The sequence below is a fragment of the Melitaea cinxia genome, chromosome 1 (assembly GCF_905220565.1).
Source record: "Melitaea cinxia chromosome 1, ilMelCinx1.1, whole genome shotgun sequence".
Lineage (NCBI taxonomy): Eukaryota > Metazoa > Arthropoda > Insecta > Lepidoptera > Nymphalidae > Melitaea > Melitaea cinxia.
Window position 1 is genome coordinate 16053545 of NC_059394.1, and position 24407 is coordinate 16077951.

The window sequence follows — 24407 nt, forward strand, 5'->3', positions numbered from 1 at the left end:
TTTTTAATAAATACAAGTCTATTTATTTATACATACATTACATATTTACCATAAACACAAAATAAAAATCAAGGATTAAATGTTGTCTAATACAACATATCGACTGATTACAAAATCCAACTTTATTTTAGAAAAATAAATTTTAACATTAAAAAGCTGTGAAGCAAGCCCTAAAAAAAATTAAAAAATACAAACATGTACCTCAAGCAAAACAGATATAGCAATTAAAAGTCATCGAACAAATGAATAATAATTATTTTATTTAAATCTGCAATAACAAAGCGACCCCGGCTAATGTCCATTTCGAAGGCTTGTCTTTAGTTTTCAAGTTGAAGGTCCATACGTAAGTGGGTCCGCGCGTGCGAGTTTTATACACAGGACACTCGTACATATTACGTAGGTCTTGCTTGTCTTGTGTGATGGCCTGAAATATATAGAAAAAAAATGTATACACGCTCACAATACAGAGTGTTCGATTCCTAAGTTCTTTCAAATAGGGTGTTATAGATATCGTTCAACATGAAAAATAATAAATTCCTATATATATATATAATTTTATGGTAAGTGTAGAACGTAGTTAGTAGTCTAACACTTGTATTTGTACATATACTTTTTGAAAACTATGCTCTATAATATAACATTTTAATTTGTCTTTCATAATGTAATGTTCATTTTATTTCTAAAATGTTTGGCATATTTATTTTATTTAAAAAAAAAACAAGGCTTAACGTGCTCTCCGAGGCACGGTGGGAAGGACTAACAAGGACTAAAACTAGACCGGAAATAAATATTTATAAAACACAAATATCCACTCCAAGCGGGAATCGATCCCGCGACCGTCGGTGTATAGGCGTCACATATACTTATATCATCATCATCATCACTTCAGCCTAATACAGTTCACTGCTGGACATAGGCCTCCTCTAGTTCGCGCCAAAAATGGCGTGAACTTATGCGTAGTCACCACGCTGAGCAGGCTGCTTGATAACCGCAGGGCTGGCTTTGTCGCACCGAAGACGCTGCTGCCCGTCTTCGCCCTGTGTATTTCAGAGCCAGCAGTTGGATGGTTATCCCGCCATCGGTCGACTTTTTCAGTTCCAAGGTGGTAGTGGAACTGTACTATCCCTTAGTCGCCTCTTACGACACCCACGGGAAGATTGGGAGTGGCTATATTCTTTACTGCCGTAACAACACAGCAAGCCTGCCAATAACATTAGTAAAAACATAAGCCACTTTTATAAATTCATAAGCACATTCCGCTACATTTAAAATCTGAGAAATCGCATTTTTTATGGGCTTGAGATACTGCATAGGAAATCAGTAATGAATGCCTACACCTAGTTAGTTCATTCTGCGAAAAACAATACACCGTACAAATAAAAATATTTGCCATAAACGAGACAAAGTTATCGGTATCGTATCGGGTGGCTGTATTCTCACCGCCGTAACCACACAGCTACACACTCGTATAGTATAGAATGCTTACCCGCACGTTGATGACGGGCATGGGCGGGAAGAGTTCCTTGAGGCGCGAGTCCATGACGATGCCGGCGTGCAGGTCCCAGCGCGCGCCCTCCAGCTGCAGCCCGTGCACGTACGAGCGCGCGTCCGCTACACACTCGTATAGTGTAGAATGCTTACCCGCACGTTGATGACGGGCATGGGCGGGAAGAGTTCCTTGAGGCGCGAGTCCATGACGATGCCGGCGTGCAGGTCCCAGCGCGCGCCCTCCAGCTGCAGCCCGTGCACGTACGAGCGCGCGTCCGCTACACACTCGTATAGTGTAGAATGCTTACCCGCACGTTGATGACGGGCATGGGCGGGAAGAGTTCCTTGAGGCGCGAGTCCATGACGATGCCGGCGTGCAGGTCCCAGCGCGCGCCCTCCAGCTGCAGCCCGTGCACGTACGAGCGCGCGTCCGCTACACACTCGTATAGTGTAGAATGCTTACCCGCACGTTGATGACGGGCATGGGCGGGAAGAGTTCCTTGAGGCGCGAGTCCATGACGATGCCGGCGTGCAGGTCCCAGCGCGCGCCCTCCAGCTGCAGCCCGTGCACGTAAGCGCCGTCGCGCGGCGCCGAGCGCGCGTCCGCTGCGCTGCACCGTCCCCACTTTGTTACACGCTGCTCATTACGAGTACTTGTTGTTGTTTTAAAATTTATCCCCAATAGGGAAAGGCAAAGGACTATAATCCATACAGCCTAGTTTGAATTTGTAAGTTTCGTTCTGATATATCAAAAGGCCGGAGCCAAGTCTGAAGTAACTTTATTTTTCTTCTGATTCGATGACTAGTAAAGTAAAGCCGAAGCCAAGTCTGAGATTTCATATTTTCGTCTACTCTTCTTTGTCTATAAATGATAGGCGAGGTCGAAACCAAGTCTATAATAGTCAAGCCAAAGCCTGAAATCATTACGAGTAGTTTCACCTATACGTTTCTATGTTTCTACGTTTGTAACCGACTCCTTTGGACTTCATTTTGGCCCGCTTCAAACGCTCAGATTTAAACTTGGTTGACTTATCGAGGACCGATGACAGTACACTAATTGGAACGAAGTTCCTTACGGTAGGCTTGATATTTGGCTGGGCGACCGAATTGAGAAAAATGTGAGACTAAAACCGTAAGAAAAATATATAACGGAAGTGACGTAATATCAGTCACGCGACTTTACAATAAAACGTCTGCAAAACTAAAATATTACAAGTAAACTTTTTTTTTAAATTATTTATGTAATTTTATACTGTCGACAAAAATAAATAAAGACACGTGTTTTTTTATTTCACTTAATTGTTTGAATTACTATTTTGTTTGATTTATTTTTTTTAAGGTATTTGTATTTTCTAAAATACAAAATTTCCTAAATTTCCTAAATTTAACTGAGGTAGGGCAGAGCAGGAATTTCCTGCTCAAAATATAGAGCAGCCCGACTGGGGTAGTACCTCGACCTTACAGAAGATCACAGCAAAATAATACTGTTTTCAAGCAGTATTGTGTTCCTGTTGGTGAGTAAGGTGACCAGAGCTCCTGGGGGGATTGGGGATTGGGCCGGCAAAGCGCTTGCGATGCTTCTGGTGTTGCAGGCGTCTATAAGCTACGGTAATCGCTTACCATCAGGTGAGCCGTACGCTTGTTTGCCGACCTAGTAACATAAAAAAAAAATACTTTTACGTAGTTAATAAAAACCAAACAACAAAATTAAAAAAAAATCAAGAACTAGAAAATATATATAAAATTCAACATTTTTTTTTTAATGATCTTGTTTCTATACTATCCGAGGGAACTTCTTTCCTACCTGGTGTCCCATGACACCACATAATTTTTTTTGATAAGATTTTTTTCTTTTTTTATTCATTTATAAAAGAATGTTTTTTGTGTTTTTATTAAATATTTATTTATATATTTTATTTTTTTATTCTTAATGTACAATGAACTATAACTTAATGTACAGACACCTATAAAGAAAGATACAATACAAGATGTATAGTTCGCGTGATGTAAAAAGAACGCTGGCCTTGAAGCTGCGCAGAAGCGATTTATCGGTCTATTTGGTGGTATGGGGTAGGGGGCGGGAGTGTTTATCACGTGTCGCATACTTGCCGGTGTGCTATTGGTTGGACAGTTCGACGTCGACTCAAAATATTGTCGCGCACAAAAGTTTTAAATTACGAAATAGTTTTACATAGAGAAGTGAGAAAAATTATTTATAATATATAATTCGCGTCATTTAAAAAGAACCACCAAAGAACTGCCAACTCTTGAAAAAACTTTTTCTTACTTTCCATATTTTGGAACAGTCTTATTTGGTAAACAATCCACTATCAATCGTAATTCACGTTTTTTCCGCATTTATCACTCACTTTCACAACACATTAGCATACGGACACTTGTAAAACTGCATTTACTATTTATATAACTAAAAAACAAATATCAATTTATCATTTTAAACACATAAAAACTATTAAGATACGAATATCGAGAGTATAGATAATTAATATTTTTGAATACGACATTTCAATAACTAAAAAATTTGTTATTGCTTTTGTTTAAAAAAAAATTGTAATTTTGTAAAGTGATAATTATTATACTTTATTTCTAGTATTTTTTAATGTACCTACCAATAACCATTATACGAAGCCGCGAGTGAAAGCCTAATTAAATAATAAAACAGTAGTACTTTTGTGCACAAGTACGCACGCAAACGCACCCCCTCCAGTTTCTTTCAGCGTTCTTTTTACATGACGCGAACTATACAAAGGCGATCTTATCGCTAAAGAGCGATTTCTTCCAGATAATATTTGGGCGTAGGACACGATACAGTAGCAGCGGTTAGAAGTGTGTAGTATTTTAATAAATACTGTTTATTGCACTATGTATTCAAAACTTTATTGAAATAAAACGCTTGACTTCGGGAGTACTGGTGAATGCGTGACAAGAGCGTTACGGTTAGTGTGAACGAGCGAGGTGAACGGAAGTTAAGTGGGAGATATAAGTTAGTGAAGATAGAAAGAGAGAAAGTTACGTTTCGTAAGTTTTACTTCAGTCGTGTGGTCTAAAGTACACTCGTTTTTTTTTTTGTATGCTGCTCCATATTTTGAGAAGTAAATTTCCTGCTGTGCAAATTATCTAAATCTTATAATTAAAAATCAAAAATTTATTAGCTTGCATAATATGTGTGGTAGTTATTAATTATTGATAAAAATAAAACTGTCTGTGTAAAAACTGTGTGTAAAAACTGTGTGTTATTAATGTATGTTTGTATAGGTATGTGTACGAGTGTATGTGTGTGTGTATATGTATATATTTGAGTATAGACGTAATTATTTTTCATTACTTTTAACACATTTTATTTAACTTGCAATGTATGTATGTTTGTTAAGGTAGAATAAATTAATTTTGAATGTATCTATACCTGATAGAGCTGAATTTTTTTATACCCGTTTAGTTTTAATGTCATCATATCAAGCAAGGCCCAACAAATTTATACTAATTTTAAAACCGGTGAACTTAATAAACTTTTTTTAGGACTTAAAGAAAAATATATATGTATATTATGTAGTATTTTTACGTGAAATCTTCTTTCATCTTCTTAGTGACATCGCACTGTAAGCACATCTTGTCTAGCGGCAACTCGTAGCGACGCGCCGTGCTCTGCATGATAGCTGTGAGCAGGCTTTGTGGGTTGAAGAATCCACCCAACCATACTGATGTTGGTAACTGGTAAGTAAGAGAGCTGGATTAAAATCCTTTTTTTTTATATCACTAGTTCGGCAAACAAGCGTATGGCTCACTTAATGGTAAGAGATTACCGTAGCTTATAGATGCCTGCAACACCAGAAGCATCACAAGCGCGTTGCCGACCCAATCCCCAATCCCCCCAGGAGCTCTGGTCACCTTACTCACCAACAGAAACACAATACTGCTTGAAAACAGTATTATTTAGCTGTGATCTTCTGTAAGTTCGAGGTACTACCCCAGTCGGGCTGCTCCATATTTTGAGCAGGAAATTCCTGCTGTGCCCTACCTCAGTACCTCAGTCAATTACATATATAAAATAAATGTAAAAAAGTGTTAGGGTAATTAAGAAATTAGAACCTTTATCGATTGAGATCGACTCTAAAAGATCACGCAATGCATAAGAATGCAACATTAATCATAAATCTTCACAAGATTTTTAGTCTACTCAAAAGAACTTACTACAAAATCAGTTGCCCAAGTTTCCAACTCTCTCAGTCGAAGCAGTAAATCTACAAACCAGGCTGATAACCCCAACAGTGATGGGTAAGCCCTCAAAGCCCATATCGCAGGAACCTAGAAAATTTATTAGATTATAAAGAATTTACTGGTACGGTCAAACAAATTAAATTCCTAGGTATATTGCAAAATAATACTAACTTGATCCAAGAAAAGCGCATTTTCCAGTTCCTCCATATCTGAAGTGATTGTCAATTCACCCTAAAATATTAAATACATTCAAATATTCACAACATAATCACTATCCAATCCCAGTTATTCAAAATAGTTTCGCATAAAAAGACGCCAACATTAATTTTGTAATAAATATAAATAGTGTTTTCATGAATAAATGAAACTCTTTTACTTTGGGACTATGGGGTTGTGAGTCTAATTCTTATTTATGAAAACACTAGCTGACCCCGCAAACGTTGTTTTGCCATATATTTTATTAACCTTCTCAATTCCCCCCTTACAACTTATTATTTTTTATTATTATTATTACAGCCTTTACAGTCCACTGCTGGACACAGGCCTCCACAAGTTCACGCCAAAAATAACGTGAACCGATGTGTCTTGTCCATAGTCACTACGCTGGGCAGGCGGGTTGGTGACCGCAGTACTGGCTTTGTCGCACCGAAGACGCTGCTGCCCGTCTTCGGGCTGTGTATTTCAAAACCAGCAGTTGGATGGTTATCCCGCCACCTGTCGGCTTTTTAAGTTCCAAGGTGGTAGTGGTATTGTGTTATCCCTTAGTCGTCTCTTACGACACCCACGGGAAGAGAGGGGGTGGCTATATTCTTTAGTACCGTAGCCACACAGTACAACAACCTTACAACTTAGGGGAATTAAAATTAGATGTTGGCCGATTCTCAGACCTACCCGATATGCACACTAAATTTCATAATATTTTAGTAACACTCTTAACCCCCCACCCCTTTCTTATAGCTTAGGGGTATGAAAAATAGATGTTGTTTGATTCTCAGAACTAACCGACATGCACACAAAATTCCATGAGAATCGGTCAAGCCGTTTCGGAGGAGTTTAACTACAAACACCGCGACACGAGAATTTTATATATTAGATTTGTACATACATTAAGTTTATACTGATATTGGTGTCCGTTTCCCAATCACCTATAAAAAGTACGTTATCTGAGACTGATAAGTTATAAAATAGTTTTTAGCCATTAATAAACCATTTATTAGCCTGTATTAATCAACAATTTGCCCTCTATCGCACTCTTCCAAGGAGGCGGTGCTTTTCTCTCACAAAATGAATACGGACAGCGCTTACGCTTAGGCCTCTATATTTTTATAACAATGCATTTGTCTATGTATACTAATATTATAAAACGGAAAAAATTATTTGTTATTTTTTCCTTAATTAACTCGTGTAAAATCACGGTACACAGGTATTATGCCATAAAGTACACATTTTTATACAGAATACATATCAAACTGTAATTTAATCGCTCGCTCGCTTCAGCTTGTAACATCCCATTGCTAAGCATAGGCCTCTTTAGGGTTGGCGGATATATTCCCTAATAGAGTAACGATCGCTATTAGGTGTACACAATAACAACCATAAAATACCATGTAAAGTCTTTTTTTAACTACAATCACCTTCAAACCCAAATCCAACTCTCTTAGCGAGCGTTTCATTTCTCCAGTCAGATGGTTCATACGCTCGCACTCCTGGAATGCAACGATCACGTATGGAGTTCGCTCTTCCACTTTTCCCATTATTTCCACCATGTTAAACTCCTCGGGTAGTTTCTCCATTACTTCATCCAGCATTTGCTTCACCTTTGTCACAAATATTAGATTTTTTTTAAAAAATAACCAGAATCTTCATAATATGTGCTTAAGTAAATAAAATCTCTTATTATAGTACCTTATCCTCTCTAGTCACTGTAGTAGCTCCAGAAGCTTGAGCATCTCTCGGTTGCATTTCAAAAATGGTCCTAAACAAATTTTCTGAAGTTGTCGTTAGGAACCCTATTTCAGCGTTTGGGTGGAGACCGTATAAGTATGGAGACTCTTGAGGCATCGCATCTTCTATATATTGGTGGTAGCCGACATAATCAGTATTGGGTGGTGCTGGGAAACCTGGTGCTAGCTGCAGTTCGCCATCGACCTAAGTAACACCAGCAATGGCAGCAAACAACAAACCTTATTTAAGACAACCTAACTTAACGTTTAACTTTTCAAGCTATTCTCCTCCAAATATATTATTTAATCTGTAGTCTCAAAATATGTCTATAAAATTGGCTTACCAAATCAGGTTGCATCAATTCTTCAAGATAAGCATTACAAAGTCTTCTGTCCCAATCGTCTGTTATATGACCGCCATACATGATCTCACCAAATAAATACCTCAAATCCTCCCATGGAACTTTTGAGTTCGCTTCCAAATAGTTATACAAAACGAATACGCTTATTGTTAAATCACCTGAAAATATAACGTCACATTTTTACCGTTGTATTTTTTGACACTATTGTATTATATAGCAATTGTCAGAAAAGCTACATCAACTTAATAACAATAAATCTCATTCCATAACATTCAATGTAATATTTCATTATTTAAAGTCACAAACTCTATTAATCTCACCAACATTGAAGGGGTAAATTTTATTCCATCCCTGAGGACCAAATTTCCGTCTTTCCGCGACTACAGCGTGGAAATAACAAAGGGCGAATAGAATAGCTTTAAATTCCGCTTCTTTACCACACATTTCTAACGTTTCTTGATTGAAATTATCGAGTGCTTTGTGTAAATTTGCCTAAAATATATAAATATTAAAGTAATCCATAATTATGAAATCTCTGAATTAATAATCTAAAGTGAATGGTACAGAACAAGAGAAATGAAAAAAGGTAAGAAAAGTGATTTATTGACAGCCTTGGTAACATGGTTTAAATGATAGGCATTATTGTGGCCTCTTTGTATATAAACAACCTGAAGTAGACGACCCGGTATTCAAAATTATATATGAAATAATATATATTTAACTACGATAAACCTGCATTCCAGTAGGTGGTTCATTAGTAATTTTAATGCTGGATTCCAATATACCCTGAGGTATAATATGCGCAGCAGGGGTGGCTGCTGGTTCTGCTGACATAAATAACCTGTAGTCTGCATGACAACCGCCTGCGAAGCTTTCCATTTTCTTTTCAAGGCTCGGTAACCATTTCTTAACTAGATGTATATTCTGAAAATATAAACATACAACCATTAAGATGATATTAAATATGTCAAGGGTCATTTTATTCCCTTAGCAAATTAATTTAAATTAATCTTGGTTTCTTTCGATTGGCCTTTTTCATCATCAAAAAATTCTTATGGAAACTTCGAAAGTTTTAATTGAATTTTATTTTTCAAATGAAATTTTTGCACAACGAATCCATACTAAAGCTAAAATGTTTATTTGTTTGTTTAATTGCGATAATTTCAGGAACTAATGGATCGAATTTGTTTTATATATAATTAAAATCCATTTTGTATTTGATAGTCCATTTGCCAAGGATGGTTATAAGCTATAATAACATCACACTATGCCCAATATAAACTGAGTAGCAATAAGAAATGTTACAAAAACGGGAAAAAAATATTCTTTTTGAAAGCTTCCGTTGTGGGCGTTACGTAAACCATTAAAATTACCACAAAAAATCTGTTTATAACGGAATTGATCGCCATTAAAATTTCAAAAAAGTCCGCGAAAGCATATGTCTATCTTTTAAGGTTAACTCATTATGACCTTTTTTTGGTAAACAAGTTTTTTCTAAAATATAGCATTATTCGCGAAGGTGGTTTTATAGATATGATATAGATCTTTATTTTATATTTCATTTATAGATTTAAAGATCTCTTTATTCAAACAAATGGATTATCCATCATAAGTATTTTTGTAAACAAAATTGCCCTTGATATCATTTGATTTCAATGAATATCTTAGAAGGAGTTTCAAAATAACTGCAACAAATTGATGATCACAAAAAATGAAAAGATGACTTAATTGTATTATTAGTCAGTCACATGAATCTTTGCGAATGAAAAACACTTCATCAACAAGGTATTATATATAATTGTATAGTATTTAATTTGGGTGCATTAGTTAGGAGATAATCAGTAAGTCACCCAAGACGTGCAGTAATGATTAAAAAAATAGTATGTTTTTTACTCAAATTAAAGCGGGTGAAACTGCGTGGCAAAGCTTAGTACAAGTATAAATAAAAAATATAGTACTAGTACTATTGTATAATTGATATATTGTATAATTGTGCAACAAAAAATTAAAAAAGAAAAAAATCAATAATAATTAATCTGGATATTTATATCCATTTTCATTCATATTGTAATTTTTATTTGTATTCATACTGTAATATCATCAGTAATCATGTACTGTGTAGCTACGGTACTAAAGAATATAGCCACCCCCTCTCTTCCCGTGGGTGTCGTAATAGACGACTAAGGGATAACGCAGTTTCACTACCACCTTGGAACTTAAAAAGCCGACCGATGGCGGGATAACCATCCAACTGCTGGCTTTGAAATACACAGACCGAAGGCGGGCAGCAGCGTCTTCGGTGCGACAAAGCCAGTACTGCGGTCACCAAACCCGCCTGCCCAGCGTGGTGACTATGGGCAAAACACATGAGTTCATGTTATTTTTGCCGTAAACTTGTAAGGCCTATGTCCAGCAGTGGACTGTATGGGCTGTAATGATGATTCATCAAATAAACCTAAACACATTTGGAGACGACACTCAAGCCAGTACCTGCAATACGACCCAGTGACCCTTTTTAAGTGATTCATCCATAGCTTGTTCAGCTACTATCTCCTGTCCTTGACCCAACGACACGTTATGGAAGTTTCCATTATCAGCAGTGAATCCTAAGACCTTTCCTAAAGTCTCTACGTCCTTCAGAGGATTCACTCCAGGGGACAATATGAAAAATATAGGTGTCGTTGGACTGGTTTCTTCAAAAGATTTACTGAATTCAACCGTACGATTTTCTACATATCTTGCACCCATCTTTTCTTCAATATAAGTTCTAAAATATATTCAAAGATATAGGATTTCAAACACATTTAGATAGTAAGACGATCAAACGTGGATTTTTGTGATTGAAATTTTAGATTTTTATGTAAAGTTTTTAATTTAAGAGTTATACTTTTTAATATTTCATGAAATTCACAGGAAGATCTAAGCTGGCATATTTTTTTATAAAAAGAAAATAAAAATATTTTAGTATAATGGTAACAATTTACAATTAACTTACGCAACAGCATACGTCATTCTATCTGGTCGCAGAGCTCGGAGCATGCATAATCTCTGAAGTGCTGTTTTATTCTTCCATTCCTAAAAATATAAATATAAAAACACCCGTGTTATCTCATATCTTAATTTCAATATAAAGAATTGAAAGATTCATTATTAAACCAAAAGCTTATTTTACATTTATTTGACGATCAGACTTTTTCGAATCTAATTTGTTAACAATCCCCAACATTATTTATATACTTTATAGGTAACAAAGTGCACTAGAATCATAGCGTTTTATTAGAATTCGTTAAATGAATTGATAAAAAATACCTGTGGAAACTTTTCTCTTTCTGGACATTCGATTTCGACAATTTTCTTCCATCTCTTCGGTGAAGTCTCTATATCCCTATCGAGGTTTCTAAATTCGTCTTTACTCGCTAAGGAGCATATACCACCCCAGCTCTGATTTGACAGAAAGTCAACAGGACTTGTTACATGAGGTTTTATTGGAAAGCGAAGGAAAAAATCTAAATCGGCTGGTGATACTTCCTCACTCATCAGAAGAACCTAAATTTCAAACTCAATCAGACAAGAAATTACAAAAAATGTCTAATAGTGTAATCATTATTATCCTAGTTACAGCAAAATTTATTTACGGTAATATTTACCTGGAAAGTCATCTGCGATGCAAATATTAACTTATCACATTCGAAAAGACCCCTCGAAGTATATTGAAATACCGAGTACGTGATACAATCAATTAAATTTTTGATCCTCAGACTGACTTCCTCAGCTGGTTCAGCTTTTGATATTGCCTTTTGAAAAACGACGCTAAAAGCCTAAAATATCATTTAATCACTAGAAACATATTTTTATAATTTACATTGAGAATTTTTGAACACTGAAAAGGAATGAGTTATATTACCTTAAGTGAGAATTGGTATATAGGATTAATGGTATTAAGGTCATTCAGAATAAAGTAGAGAAGTGAAGCTCGAGCTGCAGCTGGTCGATAGAATTCCCGCGCTTGATCTATTTGGTGAGATGTTACTTTAGCTTCGGTTACCTACAATGTCAGTAAACATTAGGTTTAAATAATTACCAAAAAAAAGTTAAATTTATCAGTACTTTATATTTATGATGGCTATTTCATTTAAGCCATGTGTTTATAAAATTCATTAAAATAGTACTTCACCTTCTTCTCAATGTCTGCAGCAGTCTTTTTAGTAGTTTCCAAATTTTCTATCAACGCCGTATCACCTAAGATATTCCCACCTGCTGATGACAGGCGAGATAATAGATCGTCTTCAAGCGTTTTCAACTGTATCTTAAATTCATTTTGTTGCTTTGTTAATTCTGCTTTTAACTCTTCTAAATCTGGTCTCTCAGCTTTGACCACTTCTGCCAATAGTTGGTCTTCTAGCCCATCTCGAGTAACAGTGAAATTCACTAATGTAGTCTGAGCTTGCATCTCTGGCTTGTAGTGTGGATTGGCTAGTTTAGTGTGTAATATTAACTTAAAATTTGGACTGTATTCTACTTCTTTGTCCCCAATTTTAATAGCCCTATAAGAATATGTTTTTAAACCTTTTATATATAACTGAATAACTAAATGTATTACTAAGAACAAAACTCGAGAACAGCTATACCAATCCGGCTCTTTTTTCAACGTTTCTAATATTTTTACAAGGTTTTTATGAAATTAAAAACTTTCAGAAAACATAAAGATCATTTAAATTTCACACGTTATCTACGCAATTTCTGTAGATCCAGCTAGAGTATTAATAAAATAACGTCGTTAATAATATTTACCTTCCTTTTTTAATAAGGTTTCGGCCCAATAAAGGGTCCAAGACTGGGTCGACAGTTTCACCAATATTTTCTAAGAGTACTGTTTCACCTTTAATAATAGCTTTTTCAATAGTATCAAGATAACCTTTTTGTCCAAGACGAATTACCTTAAGTACGTCGCCATATTTTTGTTTTATCCACTTTACCCCTTGAAGCTAAAAAAAATAACAGAAAATAATCAAAATTAAAAAAATATGAATCTAAACATTATATTTTAACTCGAAAGAAAAGAATTCTTATGAGGAAATTAAATTTATAGTACCTGTGGATCAATCATCAAGGGCCATCGATCGGAGTTTGAAAGTATAGTAGCATTTTCAGTACTCATGCGATCTGAAGGTAAACCTTCATTGTGCCATATCGCTATATTTGTATCATCCGTTAACATCGACAATGGATCTAGTCCTTCGGTTATTGGAATTGGTGGCTAAAGAAAAAACATTATTATTAATAAAAAGAAACAATTAAAATCAATCAAAAAGTAAATAGATGAAATATCTGTACCTCTAAAGTTTTCAAGAAAACTAGCCAATTCTTGTGTAGTAAATCTAGTCTGTACTGCTTAGTGAAACAACCGACATATGATATGAAGGCACAAACGAGAAGAACATCGCCCGGTAATGTTGTACTTTGCTGCATAAATCTGAGTATAAAAATAATAATTATTGGCAATTTTTGAAATGAATAATTATTATAATCGTATTACGTTAAATTCCAAATTTGTTACGCCTTTTTTTTGAGAGGTAAATTTCTATGAAGAAAATATTCAGCTATTTATATAGATTAAATACGGGTATACGTACATAGAAACAGCTTCAGCCCATCTGACGTTTTCACTAGCGAGTCCATTAACCAGACGATTTGCTAATTGAATAGTTCTATTTGTTGCGTCCGCTTCTTGTTGACATTTTACTTTCTCTGATGTTGCTTTTTCAAAATCAGCAGTCAATGTCGCTAATTGTTCTTCTAGAGACTATAAAAAGATAACAATTAAAATAAGCAAGACAATGTACACATTACAGAAAAACTATGAATTTAAGGACGCTACAGCGATAATAAAAATTTATAACTATCCTCATAAGAAACGTAAATGATATGAAAAATTTTACTCACAGCAACTTTAGACTTGATCGATTTTAACTTTTCTGTCGCTGCTGCTAATTCAGCGTTAGCCGCGGCCAATGCTTTTCTCTTCGGCTCTACGTCGCAGAATACCTCATAAAACTTGATGATGTTTATTACCCAAGCACAAAGACCCGCCGCCGCAGCCGATTTCGATCTAACAAATTCTGAATAATCAACGAAAATTAAATAAAAACTGCCTGGAGTAAAAAAAACACAAATATAATCTAACACACCTAGAGTATTGATAAAAATCGTATCATACCTGGTTCAAACTCAGAATCTTTGAGGTACGGCTGTATGGCTTTGATAACGTCGGGATGAATATTTTCTTTGTCGTAATTTATGAGAGATTCCAAAAATACGTCGACCTTTGCCATCATCATCTGTAGTAAAAATACTTTATTTTTTTTAATATTATATATCCTACCTATATTATTCAATATGTCCTAATTATCATACTATAGATACGTTTGAGAGCCACGTGTGTCAAAGTTTGAATTCTCATAAATATATTTATTTAATTAATAAAAAGTAATCGGAACTATCTTAAGCTCTGTTCACCCACCTTAGCAGATTTCCAACTTCTATCTTTCGGTATTTTTCCTCCTGGTGCCAACAAGACCATAACAGCAGCTGTTACGTTTGTTACAGCCCCTGGAGGAGAACCAAAGGATTTTAACTCTGTCAAATTAGCTTTATTAAGAGTGTTCAAAGCTTCTTGAGCAGCTACTAGTGCAGGTTCGGCCTTTATAAGATCTTCTTCGCAATCTTTTTGCTTTTTGGACACTTCTTCAGCAATCACTGCTACTTTTTCTTCTTCCTCATCAGCTAAAATACAAATTTAAATAATGTTCAAAATTACACTTGAAAAAGAAGAAAAATATTTTACATGTTGATATATAATGGCATAGTTCTCAGCAATCTTACCCAGCGCTTTCTCGCTTTGTACTTTAGCTGTTTCAACGCCAACCATTTCAATAAGTTTGTCAGCTGCTTCATTCTTTTGCTGTAATTCTATTTCTTGTAGAGCTAGCTTAGCTTTTAGTTCATCTACTTGAGAAGCAGTACTTCTTAACTTTTCTAAGCCATTTTCCAATCTGTGATAATAATAATAATATATAATTATTATGTATTAATTAAAAAAATAAATTGCAAAATCATTGTCAAATAATATACCTGAGAATTTTAGCTCGAAGCTCATCAGTTTTTTGATTTACAAGTTTAGCGTATAAGCTGATTTGTTCTAGATAACTCTTAGGTGTTGTATAGTTGTAACGCCTCTCATTAGATAGGTAAGCCTTCGAAACTGTATTAACCGAAGTGTGTACATAAGCCATGAATCTTGACACAGAATCTCGCAAATTAATCTGGAAGAAATATCAAGGTATATAATACCAAAAACTGAATAACAGCAGTAACGATAAATAATGAAGAATTAAAAAAAATATATAATACCGGCAAGACGTGCAACTCTTCCAAAAACTTTATGGACACTGAAACTAACGCTTCTTGAGGCCATTCGTGGAACCAGTTGATAGATGTACAGTTGATGAGAGCTGGAAACTTTCTAGACCTTACTCGTAACGTCGAACCCACAGGCGAAAAACAAAGAACAACTTTAAGTTGCTTACGAACGCGGTCAATAAAGAATTTCCAACAAATTTCTCTTGTATCAGGTAAACCTGCACCTTTTACCTAGAATTTAAATAAATTAAATGAGAAACTCTGATATAGATAATCTTTACAACACATAGTTATTACAAGAAATACCTCATTTCTAACACCTCCAATAATATTTTCAATATCATCATCTGAAAAAAGATCTCCAACTTCACCAGAGGCTAGTAAGTCATTGATTAATACAAGGAACTGTTCATTAGCAACTTGGGCATCTGTCATGAGAAACATAATTCCAACGTTCTTTAAGCCGGTTTTAATGTATAATCCAGAAAGTTCATGCTAAAAAAATGTAACGATTTTAAATACTTTTAAAACAAACTTTTATGATATAAAATATACAGTTATCTTAAAATGTCGTCACCTTTAAATCTGTAACACCGTATCCTTTCTTCAATTGTATTTGAAATACTTCCAAACTCGAAATAAAGGCTGCCAGCCGTGACAGAGATTGTTTACCAGAACCACCAACTCCAACAAGAAGAGCGCTACCTCTTGGACTTTCAAGGATTCGACTTATTCTGGAAAGTATATTTACAATGTGATTTAGCAAATTAATTTTACGCTTTGATAATTTACTGAGTGACTCGAACCCATAATCTCGTCTGGTTTACAATTCTTCACTGATTTGAAATCCAAGTAATATAATTCCAGATACCTGCAAATGTGCATCATGGCATCCTCAAATAATACAAGATTCATCGCTGCAATAAGATCATTGTAGCTGGAAAGTGCCTCGGTGAGCAATTTATTTAGCTGTTCCCAATTAGCAATCGGCATATACTTCGGCTCACCAATACCACCCGCAAAATGACAATAAATATTTGGACGCTCAAATACTGCACCTTCGTCTATGTCCTATGTACAAAATTGTGTGTTCATATCAGTACATAGTAACATTACTGTGATATGATCACTGTTATCATACTTTTCAAATTAATTATGATGAATGCAAAATTTGATATATTACCTCAAAATTTTTCTTACATAGATCAACTTGCATTTTAAGAAAAGCATCTATATCCTTATCTTCTGTCAATTTGTCTCCATATACTCTGTGGGTTTCGTGCAGCCAAAGTCTTATTAAGTCAGAAGGATACACTAAACATTCATTTGTACTAAAAAGGAATCCCTAAACAAATAAAAACAAAGATTAATACAGGTCGTTTAATTCATCTTGGCACGAAGCAGTGTAGTTGTCTAAACTTGTAAATACACAGCTTGGATTACTATAATAGTGGTTCGGTAAGCTGCGTCCCAGCAACAAGTAAAAAAAAAATTTATACGTACATGCAGACATTTTTTATTATTTAAAATTTGATATATGAATTTCTTTATGATATATATTTTTTTGGTTAAAAAAATGCATTAGCTTCTACGTCTTATGCAAGATTTTTACTATCTAAACAAGTTGACGCAAAGAACACCGCATCAAATGACTCGAATTGTATATTAAGAGCCTAACGTAATGGCAACTGTACCTGAAAAACGTTAGACAAATCTCTTAAGTTGAAGATATAATGAAACTTAATAGCCGTCGGTAGGAATACTTGTGACACTTTGTTGTGCAAAGCTATAGTTGCTGCCACGGCATTTTCTGGAAAAGAAATCATTGTGTGTTCAGAGTAGGAAGATTTTTTTTAAAATTAGTCTACTAAATTAGAGAACTGTAATCACATCATCATCACATCAGCCTTTCGCAGTCCACTACTGGACATTGGCCTACACGAGTTCACGCCAAAAGTGGTGTGAACTCATGTGTTTTACCCATAGTCACCAAGCTGGGCAGGCGGGTTGGTTTGACTGGTTGGCAGGGCTGGCTTTGTCGCACAGAAGACGCTGCTGCCCGTCTTCGGTCTGTGTATTTCAAAGCCAGCAGTTGGATGGTTATCCCGCCATCGGTCGGCTTTTTAAGTTCCAAGAAAATAGTGAAACTGTGTTATCCCTTAGTCGCCTCTTACGACAGCCACGGGAAGAGGGGGTGGAGGGAACTGTAAGTCATGTTTCATTCAGATGGATTTTTATATAAATACTAACTTTGGCGAACTTTTTTTTGTCTTATATTTTTGTGAATATAATAATTATACATTATTTTGTCCAACTTAAAATAAAGGTTTTATTTTAATAATCAAATAAAACTGTTATTTTAGGTTGAACAAAGTTACATATCTGTGCAAAATTTTATTAAAATCGGTCCAGTAGTTTCGGAGACAAAGCCCGGACAAACATCGCGATACGATATACGTGATTACATAAGGATCAGTGTAATAAATGTACTTACTCGAAATTTTTGCAATTTGAGCACTTATTCTTAATTCTGGATTAACCAAATGCTGACTAAGTATCGAATGATAGATATTGTTCAAAGCTTCTGCATTTGGGAAACTTATCGCAAATACGCAAAAATGTCTCTGCAATCTTGGATTTATAGTAAAACTACCAGATGTTGGATTCATGCATGAAACATACTGAGTATTATGAATATCCTTTAAAGACAATTTGGTGCGATCGTACCAATGATTGTAATCTAAATGTTGTCTTATTATTGTATGAGGTTGCACTGTTCCGTAAGGATCGACTTCTGGCATGTTCATGTCATCTATAAAGTATATCAAAGTTTTATTTCCTGGCGGACCGTAATTACGTCCAGCTTTTTTTTCTAAGGGTTTTTCTAAAATCTTTTGCAGCATTTCTGACGTCGTGTAGAAATTAAATGGAATCGATTGAATGGCATAGTTATCTGAAAGGCTTCAATAATTGGAAAGTTAAAATCACTCAGTCCTTAACAATGAGACACAAATTAGAAAAACTTTAACCTCACCTTTGCAGTTTTTCATTTACGAGTACTGTTTTGCCACAACCAGCACTTCCCACCAACATTACCGGGTGCTTGTTTTTCATCAATAAATCTAAGAAATATCTAACTCTGATTGTTTCAGCTGTTGGAACAAGTACCGCCTAGAAAAATATCATTTGAAATAACATAAGATTAACAATGCAAAAATAATAATATTAAATATATTTTAAATGAAAATATTTAATGTTTAAATACTAATTGATATCTACTTGCAATGGTATGTCCGTATCTAATTCAAATTTCATTATTTTATCAGTCCAGGGTGCGAATTGTTTGGTTTCAGAATCTATGTAATAATCAAATACTGTTCCTCCGGTTGGAAATTTTACGTTTTTAAACTCATTGAGCCACCATTTAGAGAATTCTACAAAAATTATAAACATTTAATACATTATACGAAGTTTATTAAATTATGTTCGGCTTTGAATAGCTTACCAATCCTATAATCAATATTCGTATCTTGAAACATAGCAGATCCAAAAGCCCAAACACAAGCAAATACGAAATATATATCGTGCCAATCTTTTGGACAATCTGGTGGCGTATTCTCAGGAACTAATAAACAACTCAGCAGATGACAAAGCATTTGAATGTGTGCCATATCGGCTATTGGTGTTATTTTCTTAAATCTATTTCGTATGTTCTCTAGGCATGGTGGGATATATTTGTCGAACAGGATAACCAGGTTTGACTTTTCCGCTGGTATTTTTCTAGTTTCTACCCAACTTGTTACGTAACTGAAATAATGAACTTAATAATGAGTTATTTAAATAAATTAAATAAACAGAGTTAAGAATTGATTTCATTTACTAAAGTTCATTTAAAATTAAACAAAAGGATTTGTCAATATTTATTTTTACTTACGGATTCCAACCTAAATCTTGTGGGTTGATATACAAAATACCAGCTCTTGATACAGTAGCTGGCGTAGCTGTACGTAAATTAGATATTTCAAACATCAATCTCATACTTGGCGTTAGCGCTATACGCTCATTACTGGCCAAAGTTAATATTTTATTATCATCCATAACTGTATTCAACGATTCAATCCACATGGGATCTATATCTCCATCTAAAACTATCCATTTTGGGTTTTCGCCTACTAAATTTGCTTGATCTCGCATTATAACAGAAAACAATCCATCCTTCCATTCCCTAGTAGCTGGATTGATTATACCAAATAGTTCATCGTTTGTAACAGCTTTTGGATTCAAATCATTGAAAATTGGCTTTTTCTTCATATTTTGATATGTTTTAAACAGCGTTTTCCACACTTGAGTTTTACCAGTACCAGCATTACCAACAATGAAGACAGAATGACGTACTTCAAGCAATTCTTCTAATTGAACAACTTTTAAAATAAAGTTATCTTCTGGTTGTAGAAGCAAATCCATTGCGGCTTGTTTGACTGTTCTTTCGAATTCTAAGTCACGTTTTCTTGGTACTTCAAGAGCAGGAAACAGATCACCGATTAGTCCCATAAATACAGGCATATCGTCTGTTACTATTTTTGGAATGTTAAAATCACGTAATGTTCTCATAAGTACTTCCTCTTCAGGTCTTCCGGGATCGCCTCTCTGAATATAATATAACATAAGATTTTAGATTAACATGGTTACTTCTAGTCTAGTGAATAAGATATTCGCAGTTAATGTCGAAATTTCGAGCTCCGCAAAATGAAAATAAAAAACATGGTAAATATCTCGTTTATGAATAGTTTTACAATATAATAGTTTTAAGAAAAGCATAATATAATATAATAGTTATAATAAAAAAATTGTTATATAATTTGATCTGGTGTAATGGTGCGTGTGCCGTATCAGCGATGCCTAAACACTGGCTGTCGCAGGTTAGATTCCCGCTCGAAGTCAATATCTGTGTTTATACAAATATTTATTTCCGGTCAGGTTGTTAGTCCTTGTGGGTCTTCTCACCGTGCCTTGGAGAGCACGTTAAGCTGTCAGTTTCGGTTGCTATCATGTACACCTCATATCGCGATCGTCACTTATAGTAGGAAATATATCCTCCAACTCGCATTGGAACAGCGTGGTGGATTGAGTTCTAATCCTTCTCCTACATGGGGAAAGAGGTGAATATTACAGGCTAAAGCGTAAAAGCATATAATTTAATATCTATAAATACAATAAAGTTTATAGTTTTAAGTTTCATACTTATACCCCAGTTGTTAAATGAACGGGATTATATCAAAAAGTAGAGACCTGGTTTTGTTGAAATTTAACGGTGTTAAAAATATAAGTACCTAAGTCTTTATTAAGACTATTAAACATTATTCCCCTATTCATTGTAACGGAATGATAACTATTACTACTACGATAAAAATTCACATTGGATCATCGCATAAATATTAATTTAAGAACCATCATATCTCGTCAAATTACCGTATTAAGTATAATTAATATCAATACCTTTAAAGACCCAGCGACAACTAATACGGATTTAATCGCTCTCAATCCCCAATCATAATGATCTTGTTTTGATAAAAGCTCTTTACATAACGTGTACAAAGTTATGAACTTTCTTGCCAAAATTTTTGCATCCTGAAATCCTTCAGCCACTAACATAATTTCACAAATCAATTCAAAATCTGGTACAACCATTGCACAAGGTCTGAACAAAGCCTTCAAATTCTCCGGTAACTCTGTTCTGCCAGCGTAACCTGGATTCATTGTTATAAATATACCAACCGTAGGGACTAAGACTATTGTTTCTCCCATAAAATTAAATTTTTCCTTTTTGTCCCTAAAAATGTGTTATTTTTCATTCGTAATGTTTTTGAGGTTATAGCAAAAGATATATGTATAAAAATTAACGTAATTATTAACCTTATTGCATCTTGAACTGATTTTACTTGAACCGCTACTACCGAAAGCACCTCAACAGAAATTCTGTTAAATTCATCGAAACATCCCCAAGCACCGGTTTGCGCTAAACCTTTATAGATATTACCACAAGACTGTAAAATAAAATGTATATATAATAAACAGCAATTTAATAATGTTGTTAAAATAATTTTGAATATACACAAAACCTGATAATCCATTTGCTCCGAACAATTGAAGACGTAAACCATTATGCCAAGAGCTCTACCTAAATCTTTGGTCGTTTCTGTTTTTCCTGTTCCAGCTGGACCGGCGGGACCACCACCCATTATTAAATGTAGTGACTATAAATAAATAAATAAGTTTACATTTGCATAAAATTACAAATCAATTTATTTTCTACGAGCTTCTTACCTGAGTCAAAGTTATATAACATCTGTCAGTTAAAGGCGTTATTACTAACCGAGGTGTATTTCCTAAATATTCATAGCTGTACTTGAACTGAGCATCACATATATTGGCGAAACAATGGTATTCTTTTTCATCCCATCTATAAAATAAATAATTATAATTATAACTAAGGAATGGACTATCAGCTTTTAATATCCTTTATTTGCGCTAAAACTAATGGATGACAATAATGATAAAATTATTGGCATAAGAAATAAACTTATTTATATATACGGTGAATAAAAAGCATGAATGAAAATGAAGTAACCTTTACTAAATAGTGCAATGATGATGCAGGATTTCTTAAAACCTGTGTCTGAGTTGAGACTGCCATTGAAATGCAGATCCAGCTTCCACTTTTCCCTGAATCAATTTGCTGACCACATCTCTAGAATGCACGTCAATTGTACATATTGTCATGATTTTTTGACGATCTTGTTTACTCAATTCCCCAATTAATAAAGTGATTAATGTACTTAATTGAGACAGTTGTTTCTTATAGTAATCCTTAAGAGCATTATCATACCCTTCTTCTAGTCTCCCAAAAGCAATATTTACTTCAGATGTCCACCAAATTTGAGAGCAACATAAGGAAACTTGGGCCATATAATCAAATAGCCACTGTTCTCTAGATTTTTCTTCGTAAGATACGATACCTTCTCCAAAATAATGGCGAATTGTGGATCGCATCATATCTTGTAATCTGTTAAGCCATATTTCTACCTATTTTTAAAAAATAATATAAAGTTAGTTAGCCTTATTTTGTCGTAAATCTACGTAGATTTGGAATTGTTTTTGCTTACCGGACCAGTACAATCACATTGCCCATGAAACAGTACAATTTCACCATCTTTAGCTATCATACCTGAAGCCGTTTTTTCACCAGGTACATCACTTTCAATAAACTGTAACTTAGCAATAGAGTCGAATAACTTCGTAAGGTGTCTAAAAATTTTCAAAAAATTAGCAAGTAGTGTACGAAATTGATATTAATTTATTCATTTAGTAAGTAGTAAAGTTACTTTAAACATTTTCGTACCTTATTACGAGATCGGCTTGATTTCCGTTCGACAAAATATCCAATAAATCAGCTGAAGACACAAAATAAAACCTGGGAAATGCTAATCTTTTTGTCTCCAAATATTCAGCTAAAGCTTTTTCGCAAATTACTAGATCTTTTTGTAAGCTATCCAAGATAGCTACTAAACCTTCTTTATTTGTTCCTTTAACTACATTTGGAGTCTTTGACATTTCTTTTGACAAGATCTACAAAATTTTTTTTATTACAAACAAGAAAATACCTTGGTTTAAAACTTTTGGGTCTTTTTCGAGCACTTACTTTAAATTCAGCATCTATCCTATCAAATCTAGCTGAATCTTCAGGCAATTGTTTCCTGATATCCTCTGAACTCATGAATATACTTTCAAGATGAGTCCAAGTTCTTTGTACTTCAAACCATACAGTTATAACTTGATCTGCAATTGACAACTTTTGCTGCCAACCAGAGACTTCTTCTAGGAAATGAGCAATAAACTTAGACGTAATCAAATTTTGAAGTTGTACCTGGAATAGTTAAATGAAAGCATGATTAAATCATGTTTTGTTAAGTAAGGGCAGACTATGAGCAAAACAATTTATTTATTAACCTGATTTTCTTCAAGAGTTTCTATTAGTTCTTCGCTAGCTCTTAGTAAAACACAACCAGTTCTTGTGTGTACCTCTTGTTCAAATTCCATACCACTCCAAGTAGTATTCAAATCTTTTAAAATCTTTTCCATTGACATTTCTTTTACTGCTTTGTCCACGATATTTTTAACTTCTTCCTCAAATTCGTGTAGATTTAACGCTAACAAATCCGCTAACGTTGTATTTTCATCCATAACAATTCGGACCTATACGATATAAATAATTAAATATCTTGTATAGGTAGGCTTATTGGTATTTCTAGTTTTTTGTTTTTTTACATATATATTAAAATTAAAACACATGCTAAGTCATTTCGTTATTTATTAAAAAAACTTGCATGCTTTAAAAACAATATATTAGATAAGTAGTGAAAGTGGTATATTAGTCTAAATTTCCATTCAAATAACTGTATTCATAACACAAACCAAATGCACAATATTATGCTGCAAAAATACCTACCATTTACCGAAAAACTCAAGTCTCTCGTCAGTAAAAACAAAACCCCATAGACCAGAAATATGACAAGTATATTGATTATAAATAATTCTTATATGTAACATACTTACTGTAAGTTCAGGTGGCAATGCAGCTAAGCTCTGTGAATCATAAACGTATTTACAATTTGAAACCAAAGAGCCCAAAATAACATACTTTTTTTTAAAATATATATTACAATATTTACAATTTCGAAAATAAAATATATGAATTTCAGTTTTAAAAGGCAGTTGAGAAGAGCAAATCATATCAAATTACAACACGATGCAAACATGCGGAAATGCATAAGAGTATAAAATTATAACCAATTTATAAACCATTCCAATATAATAAGTGCAAACTGCAAATTCACACAGGCAATAATATAATTGCTTTTATTTACATATTTCGACAAAAATGTCAGTAGCTGAAAAGACAGTA

The 24407-nt window shown here is 34.3% G+C and overlaps 1 protein-coding gene across 1 annotated transcript in view; it reads right to left on the minus strand.

Moving 5' to 3' along the window:
* LOC123654347 (dynein beta chain, ciliary) overlaps positions 1 to 24407 on the minus strand; it is a 32448-nt gene continuing 8041 nt past the window's right edge. Inside the window, exons 21-66 of the mRNA XM_045590263.1 lie at positions 24059 to 24088; positions 23453 to 23698; positions 23145 to 23369; positions 22845 to 23071; positions 22609 to 22750; positions 22116 to 22528; positions 21770 to 21905; positions 21565 to 21699; positions 21359 to 21489; positions 20942 to 21275; positions 19380 to 20092; positions 18951 to 19252; positions 18725 to 18879; positions 18480 to 18616; positions 17940 to 18406; positions 17140 to 17255; positions 16629 to 16790; positions 16317 to 16516; positions 16023 to 16179; positions 15752 to 15940; positions 15437 to 15676; positions 15158 to 15348; positions 14909 to 15078; positions 14547 to 14809; positions 14244 to 14364; positions 13970 to 14145; positions 13660 to 13829; positions 13361 to 13499; positions 13119 to 13283; positions 12818 to 13011; positions 12201 to 12570; positions 11931 to 12071; positions 11674 to 11844; positions 11336 to 11572; positions 11022 to 11101; positions 10517 to 10793; positions 8759 to 8950; positions 8347 to 8518; positions 8009 to 8184; positions 7627 to 7869; positions 7356 to 7538; positions 5893 to 5952; positions 5695 to 5808; positions 5066 to 5214; positions 1952 to 2099; positions 1 to 424 (exon numbers count right to left, since the gene is read on the minus strand). Of these exons, the coding sequence (XP_045446219.1) occupies positions 263 to 424; positions 1952 to 2099; positions 5066 to 5214; positions 5695 to 5808; positions 5893 to 5952; positions 7356 to 7538; positions 7627 to 7869; positions 8009 to 8184; positions 8347 to 8518; positions 8759 to 8950; positions 10517 to 10793; positions 11022 to 11101; positions 11336 to 11572; positions 11674 to 11844; positions 11931 to 12071; positions 12201 to 12570; positions 12818 to 13011; positions 13119 to 13283; positions 13361 to 13499; positions 13660 to 13829; positions 13970 to 14145; positions 14244 to 14364; positions 14547 to 14809; positions 14909 to 15078; positions 15158 to 15348; positions 15437 to 15676; positions 15752 to 15940; positions 16023 to 16179; positions 16317 to 16516; positions 16629 to 16790; positions 17140 to 17255; positions 17940 to 18406; positions 18480 to 18616; positions 18725 to 18879; positions 18951 to 19252; positions 19380 to 20092; positions 20942 to 21275; positions 21359 to 21489; positions 21565 to 21699; positions 21770 to 21905; positions 22116 to 22528; positions 22609 to 22750; positions 22845 to 23071; positions 23145 to 23369; positions 23453 to 23698; positions 24059 to 24088 (9321 nt within the window). The 3' untranslated portion in view covers positions 1 to 262. The remainder of the gene's footprint in view (positions 425 to 1951; positions 2100 to 5065; positions 5215 to 5694; positions 5809 to 5892; positions 5953 to 7355; positions 7539 to 7626; positions 7870 to 8008; positions 8185 to 8346; positions 8519 to 8758; positions 8951 to 10516; positions 10794 to 11021; positions 11102 to 11335; positions 11573 to 11673; positions 11845 to 11930; positions 12072 to 12200; positions 12571 to 12817; positions 13012 to 13118; positions 13284 to 13360; positions 13500 to 13659; positions 13830 to 13969; positions 14146 to 14243; positions 14365 to 14546; positions 14810 to 14908; positions 15079 to 15157; positions 15349 to 15436; positions 15677 to 15751; positions 15941 to 16022; positions 16180 to 16316; positions 16517 to 16628; positions 16791 to 17139; positions 17256 to 17939; positions 18407 to 18479; positions 18617 to 18724; positions 18880 to 18950; positions 19253 to 19379; positions 20093 to 20941; positions 21276 to 21358; positions 21490 to 21564; positions 21700 to 21769; positions 21906 to 22115; positions 22529 to 22608; positions 22751 to 22844; positions 23072 to 23144; positions 23370 to 23452; positions 23699 to 24058; positions 24089 to 24407) is intronic.